This window comes from Megascapheus bottae, chromosome 25 (genome assembly GCF_031878675.1).
Source record: "Megascapheus bottae isolate mThoBot1 chromosome 25, mThoBot2.hap1, whole genome shotgun sequence".
Classification (NCBI taxonomy): Eukaryota; Metazoa; Chordata; class Mammalia; order Rodentia; family Geomyidae; genus Megascapheus; species Megascapheus bottae.
Window position 1 is genome coordinate 6,928,281 of NC_143533.1, and position 6,986 is coordinate 6,935,266.

Genomic DNA, 6,986 nt, shown 5'->3' on the forward strand with positions numbered 1-6,986 from the left:
GTGATTTCATATGCTTGAGGGAGCATTTGCCTAGAAACTCAATTTCCTCTTCACTGACATCTGAGGGTGGGCACTCTGTCAACTCTTTGTCCTGAGCATTTGAGACACAATCTGCCCACATGATAAATACAATATCTGGCCTTCCACATGCTGGTACCCCTCACTTACCCCCCCCCACACACACAGATCATTTCAGGTTCAGTTTCTTTGTAGAAGAAGTAGGTCCCTCCCCCCCTCAGTGGTACAAGAGCTTCACATCACTTCACATACATAGCCTCTGAGGCAGGGATGGGCTCAAAACGAAAGCAGTCAGTGTCTTCCAGAAGAAAAATAAACCATGCCACAGGCTGTAGGGCACAGACGAATGCTAAGCAAATTCCTTAATCCTACACACCAGCGTAACAGCTGCCCCTTAGTCGCTGTGACTGTCAAAGCAACATGGCTGGGTCTGAGGGTCTCTGAGATGTGACCGAGACACAGGAATAAGAGTTGAATCTCACCATCTATGAAATGGACAAAGCGACAAACTTACACCAGCATAGAAAAGAATAGTGTGGAATAATCTTTGTGGGTGGTGACCACGGCTATCACTCCATGGAGCCTGGCCTACAGGGAAGCCACAGCTAAAGAAATCACTTGGTGCACAGCCAAACAGACGTGTGCTTCTCCTGTGCTTCTTGTTGGCTGCCCTTGGCCTGTCAGCTTGTATCGATAATTTTGCCATAAATATCCAAATGGCTCTAATGCCCCAAGTTACACTCTGCAGGCTCAGAATCAGTGAGTTATCCTGAGAAATCTCTAGTTTTTAATGTGAGATCTCCTGATGGTAAAAGTATTCACAGACAGTAAGATTATTCCTTTCAACAAATACAGAGTCGAATGTCAATTTCCTGTGGGCAGCGATTCTAGTCTCATTGTACTACTCTACTTCCAGCTGGGAAAAGGATTGAAGATATACCAACACTAGGTAAATAGTGGGTTACTGAATGAATCAGGTGCCAAAAAAAAAAAAAATCCAGAAGAAGACTGGAAAGAGTTATTAGTTGAACTGGAACACAAAAACCATATTCAAGAAATGACTGTGAGGTCAGGCACAGTAGCTTATGCCTGTAATTCCAGTTATTCCAGAATCAGAGATTGGAAAGATTTCAGTTCAAGGCCAACCAAAAGGTATGGGGAGTCCATCTCAACATATGACATGCACCTGTCAGCCCAGCTAAGCAGACCACAAGTAGAAGGCTAGCCCTGGGCAGAAATAAAAAGAGATTGAAGAGGTCTGTGTCTATTCACCAAGTGTTTAGAGTTCTTGCCTAGCAATCACAAAGCCCTGAGTTCAAACTTCAGAAGGAAGGAAGGAAGGAAGGAAGGAAGGAAGGAAGGAAGGAAGGAAGGAGAGAAGGAAAAGGGAAGGGAAAGGAAGGGAAGGGTCTGTGAAGTATTCTGATTTTTTAACATATTTCATAAAGTACAAGTTAAGACACAGGATGGCAACGTAAGTCTATATCAAGATTACACACATGGGCTGGGAATGTGGCCTAGTGGTAGAGTGCTTGCCTAGCATGCATGAAGCCCTGGGTTCGATTCCTCAGTACCACATACAGTGGCTTAAGTGGTAGAGTGCTAGTTTTAAGCAAAAGAAGCTCAGGGACAGTGTCCAGGCCCTGAGTTCAAGCCTCAAAACTGGCCAAAAAAAAAAATATGTAAAGTCTGATTTCATAATCAGAAACTATGAAACAATAAGGTCTGCAGCCATCTGCACAGGCAGCTCCTTAGGTGGCCAGAAACATAGCTCATCACAGGTCATAAAAACCTGCTCCGGGTTTTCCAAGGCCACCATGTCAACAGGGGGGTGGAGGTGGGGGAGGCTATCTCTGGACTGCTTTGCCCCTTTTCCCAAAGCCCCAGGCACAAGCTGCCAAAGCATTTTCTAAGCAGCCTTTACAAGGCCTTGAACAGGTAGAGGGGTGGAGGGCAGAAGGGCCTGAAGATGACAAGCAGCTCTCTTCAGGAAACCATGGCGTTGAGTTTGCTGCTTCTCCTCAGCACCATCCCATGGATACAAAAACTTAAAACTTGGCCAAGCACCAGTGGCACACGCCTGTAATCCAAGCTCCTTAGGAGGCTGAGATTTATTTCCAATTAACCACCAAAAAGGAAAACTGGAACATGGAGCTGTGGCACAAGTGGTAGAGTGCTACCCTTGAGCAAAAGAAGTTCAGGGACAGTGCCAAAGCCCTGAGTTCAAGCCCCAGGATGGATGAATGGACAGACACACAGACGGACACACACACATGCCTTAAATTTGAGGGGGGTGAGGTTGACTGAGATATCAACCCATCCATCCCTCTTGTACAACTAATGTATGTTAATAACAAAAACTACACTCGGAGCAAAACCAGATGGAACCAATAGAGGGGTGTGGAACAGACCCCTCAGCAAAGGTGCCCGGCTGAGCCACCTGGTTTAATAGTTCATGGACAACACCAACACGGGGGACAATTCAAAGGTGCCTTCATCCTTTGGGGTCCCTTTCCCCAGACTTCTCTTAAAAGTGTGTCCTGGCTCTTCCACCCTCTCTCAAACACCTGGACACTTTTCCTTGGCCTCTTCCCTTCCTACAAACCATTCCAGTCCCCTCTGAAAATGAGGTCCGCCTGAGGGGGGTGGTCTCCCATTGAGTCTGCCAAGGAGAGCTCTGCCCCTCCGTCCTACCTCCCTCAACACCCCCCCCCTCAGTCCAGTCTCTTCTCAGGTTTTCTGGGTCACCGTCTCCCTGGGCTGGCCATCCTTTAATAGAGCCATCCCACTGGCATCTCCAGTGTCATTTACAATGACTTCCCAGGCCTACGTGCGGGGCAGCTGGAAACTCTCCGCTTTTGTGAGAGGAAGAGGGAAGTAAATAGCCAGCCTCGGAGGTCCCCGAGGCCAATTGTGGAGTCCGGGTCTCTGGAATGTGGGGGGGGGGGGGGGCGGTCGGATGCGTGGTTTCCAAACTCTACAGCATAGGTGAGGGGAGAAGCTCATTTGGAAGAAGGAAGGGGGTCCTGGGTCTGAGGGATGGGGGCCCGGGGTTTGTGGACTCAGGGGATCGGCCTGAGGTTTGGAGACTTGCGGGGGTCTAGCGGGGTGCTGGGCAATCCGGAGTCGGCCTGGGGTTTGGAGAATCGGGGGATCTGGCCTGAGGTTTGGGGAGCCGGGGGGGTCGGCCTGGGGTTTGGAGACTCAGGGGATCTGGCCTGAGGTTTGGGGAGCCGGGGGGTCGGCCTGGGGTTTGGAGAATCGGGGGATCTGGCCTGAGGTTTGGGGAGCCGGGGTTCGGCCTGAGGTTTGGAGACTAGGGGGTCAGGCCTGGGGTTTGGAGACTCGGGGGTCAGCCCAGGGTTTGGAGACTCGGGGGGGTCAGCCCAGGGTTTGGAGACTCGGGGGGTCAGCCCAGGGTTTGGAGACTCGGGAGGTCAGGCCTGGGGTTTGGAGGCTCGGGGGATCTGGCCTGAGGTTTGGGGAGCCGGGGGTCTGGCCTGAGGTTTGGGGAGCCGGGGGATAGCCTGAGGTTTGGGGAGCCGGGGGTCTGGCCTGAGGTTTGGGGAGCCGGGGGTCTGGCCTGAGGTTTGGGGAGCCGGGGGATAGCCTGAGGTTTGGGGAGCCGGGGGTCTGGCCTGAGGTCTGGGGAGCCGGGGGGGTAGCCTGAGGTTTGGAGACTCGGGGAGTCGGCCCGGGGTCTGGACGCTCGGGAGCCGGGGAGTCTGGCAGTCGCACTGGCAGCTGACCCCCGGGGCACCTGGAAGGGCCGGAATGGGCCGGGGATGAGGCCAGGGCCCGCGGCGGGCCGGGCCGCGGCGCAGCCCTCACCTCGATGAGCGAGTAGTTGATCTCCACGTCCGACTTGACGAAGCCCCCGCAACCCACCACGATGTCCTCGGAGCCCCGCGCCGGCCCCGCGCCGCTGAGCAGCAGCAAGAGCAGCAGTGTGGTGGCAGTGACCCCCCGGGGGCCCGGCGGCCCCGCACCCCGGCTCAACCGCATGGCCCAGCCTGGCCCAGCCTCCCTTCAGCCGCGGAACCTCCACAAGCCGCCCGGTCCCGCCCCTCACACCGCACGCTGCCGGGCTCCTTCCCTCTCGGCGCCGGGTGACAGCCCAGACCCCGCCCCCTGTCTGCTCTGCGCAGGCGCCCCACGGAAACCACGCCCCTTCAGAAAAGAGCGCTACCTCGCAGGCTCTATAAGAAGCCCAAGATGCCGCCAGCGCCCCCTAGGGGCAGGGAGGACTCTACGCATCTGCTGGCCGGGTGTGCTCACTACCTCTGAAGCTGAATTGCACTTCATAGGTTCAACCCCACAGCTGGAGCCTGGGAGCAGGTGGGCTCCCGCCTGTCCCTTTCTGAACCGATCCTTGCCGTTCTTTCGTGTTGCTCCTTAAAAACAAAACCAAGGGCTTTTACTATGGCACTTTTTAATATACCATTTCCAAGCAGTAAAGTGAGAAAGCTCTTTCCATTACAATCTACCACATGGACAGAAGTATACAGCTAAGAATTATAATGAGTTACCCAAACCTTCTATTTTTTTTTTGTCTGTCTTGGAACTTGAGCCCTGAGCTTTTTCCCTCAAGGCTAGTGCTCTACCACTGGGGCCACAATTCTACTTCCTTCTTTTTGGTGATAAAGTCTCACAGATTTCAAACGGATATCCTCAGATCTCAGCCTCCTGAGTAGCTAGGATTGCAGGCGTGAACCACAGCCCCGGGGCCCAAACCTCAACCTTATCAGAACCTCTATGCTCAGTTACAAGAGTTCCTGATGAGTTTGTTGCTCCACCTTCTACCTGGGATATACTTACACTGAATAGAATACACATTATCTAATAGTACATAAGTTGAGTATATAAAGAGAAGTCTATTTAATATAGTTGAGACTCTCAACTACTCTCTTATTCAGAGAAACTGTTTAGATAGTTTGGGGAGCCGGTTATTCTTTCTAACCACAACTGAAGGCAGATACTTTGTTTTTATTTTTGGTAGGACTGGAATTTGAACTCAAGGCCTTGCATTTACTAAGGCAGGGGCTCTACCACTTGAGCCCCACCCCCATCTCTTTGCCCTGGCTACTTTTCCAATACAATGTAATCATTTAGGTTACACTTTCCCCAGAATGGGGCCTGACAGAGGTGCTTCCCCACAACCAGTTCTCATTGGTTGAGAGGTGGTTCTCTGGAGAACTTTCTACCCCAGCTGACCTCAAGACATGGCCTGCTTGATCTCTACTTCCTAAGTGGCCAAGATTACAGCTGTGTGCCACTGTGCCCAGCGCCTTTCTACCCTCCTTCACATGAATCGCTAGTGTGCCACAGGAAGTCATCAGGATGTAGTCTTAGGTACGATAATTGCCGTGTCCCACCGAACTTTCTCATCACACAGAATGGTAGATTGAGGCCCAGAGGGGGTGATGGACTTACCTAGCATTCTTTGACCACTAACAAAGAGGAATTGGGGCTCTGGAGTTTTATTCTTGGCTCAGCCCAGTGGATATACACCATGTTCTCCTGATTTCTTGGCTCTTCCCTCAGACTGATCTTCAAATATATCAATAAATGAAGCATCAGGGCTGCGATAAGTCTGGGCTGGGGGAAGGTCGGCTGGCAGGGAGACAATCTCTGGTGTGTCTCCCTGATTTCTTTCAGCCTGCATGCATCAGTTGCCAGTGTTAATAATAGACCTGACCCATTCAGGATTCCTTTGAGAATCCTGGAGGGAGTGGAGGTATGACTCAGGTAGTAGAGCACCGACCCAATGAGCAAAAGCACAGAGAGTGAGTTTGAGTCCCAACAAAAGAACCCTGGGTTCTTTGGGACCCAGCTTCTCCCAAACACTTGGCAAGAACAATGAAGGAGTACTGCCCAGACTGCATAGCAGAAATGGGGAGACTCAGAAAGGAAGGGGAGGATTGGGCAGTGGCAACTCAGAAGGCTGAGACCTGAAGCACTTGAGATTCAAAGCTAGCTGGAGAAAGGAACTTCTGGGAGTTGACTGGAGATGGAGTCTTTCAATGTACCTACAAGATGTTGGGCTAGAGACATGGCTCAAGTGGTAGAATTACAGCCATGAGCAAGCAAGCCCAGGGAGGACTAAGGTCTTGAGTTCAATCCCCAGAACTTTCCAAAAGAAAAAAAAAAAGAAGAAGAAAGGGGTAAACAAGGCTGGGGAAACCCTCCCCTTATACGGATGTCCTACAGGAGGTGAGGCAGAGGGAAGGGAAGGGAATGAGATCCCCAAAAGGAAGGCATCTGCAGCTTAGGTTTAGGCATGACACCCAACCCCTCTCCCCCCCTTTATCCCCTACTGTGACTGGGACTCAGGGCCTCTGGCTTGCTGGGCTGGCGTTCTATCCTTGAGCCATGGATCCCAAGTCCTAAGTGCATTATTTTTCTTTTAGATAACATGTCCTGTTCTATACTATAATCTTTTTGTTTTGTTTTTTTGCCAGCCCTGGGGGTTGAACTCACTGTCCTTGGGCTTTCACAAAGCTAGAGCTCTACCACTTAAGCCACAGCACCACTTCCAGCTTTTTCTATGTATGTGTTACCAAGGAATCAAATCCAGGCAAACACTCTACCATGAGGCCAAACTCCCAGCCCCTCCATATTAGAATCTTTTCCTTCATGTACTTAGAAGTCATCTTTCCACATGAACAGATTTCTGCAGTGCAGTCTGTGTGTGTGTGTGTGTGTGTGTGTGTGTGTGTGTGTGTGTGTGTGTGTGCCTGTCTGTCCATACTTGAACTCAGGGCCTGGGCACCGTCCATGAGCTTTTTGGTTGAAGACTAATGCTCTACCACTTGAGCCACTACTCCACTCTGGCTTTTTTGGTAGTTCATTGGAGATAAGAGTCTCAGGGGCTTTCCTGTCCCTACCCCCTGGCTTGGAAACATGATCCTCAGCTCTTAGCCTCTAAGTGGCTGGGCTGACAGGCGAGAGCTGCCTTGGAGTGCTGG

General features: G+C 51.5%; 1 protein-coding gene across 1 annotated transcript in view; it reads right to left on the reverse strand.

The window, feature by feature from the left end:
* Window positions 1-4,135, reverse strand: part of LOC150046301 (BOS complex subunit NOMO1) — a 37,906-nt gene extending 33,771 nt beyond the window's left edge. Inside the window, exon 1 of the mRNA XM_090358115.1 lies at window positions 3,850-4,135. Within this exon, the coding sequence (XP_090214241.1) occupies window positions 3,850-4,023 (174 nt within the window). The 5' untranslated portion in view covers window positions 4,024-4,135. The remainder of the gene's footprint in view (window positions 1-3,849) is intronic.
* Between the last annotated feature and the right edge of the window lie 2,851 nt (window positions 4,136-6,986).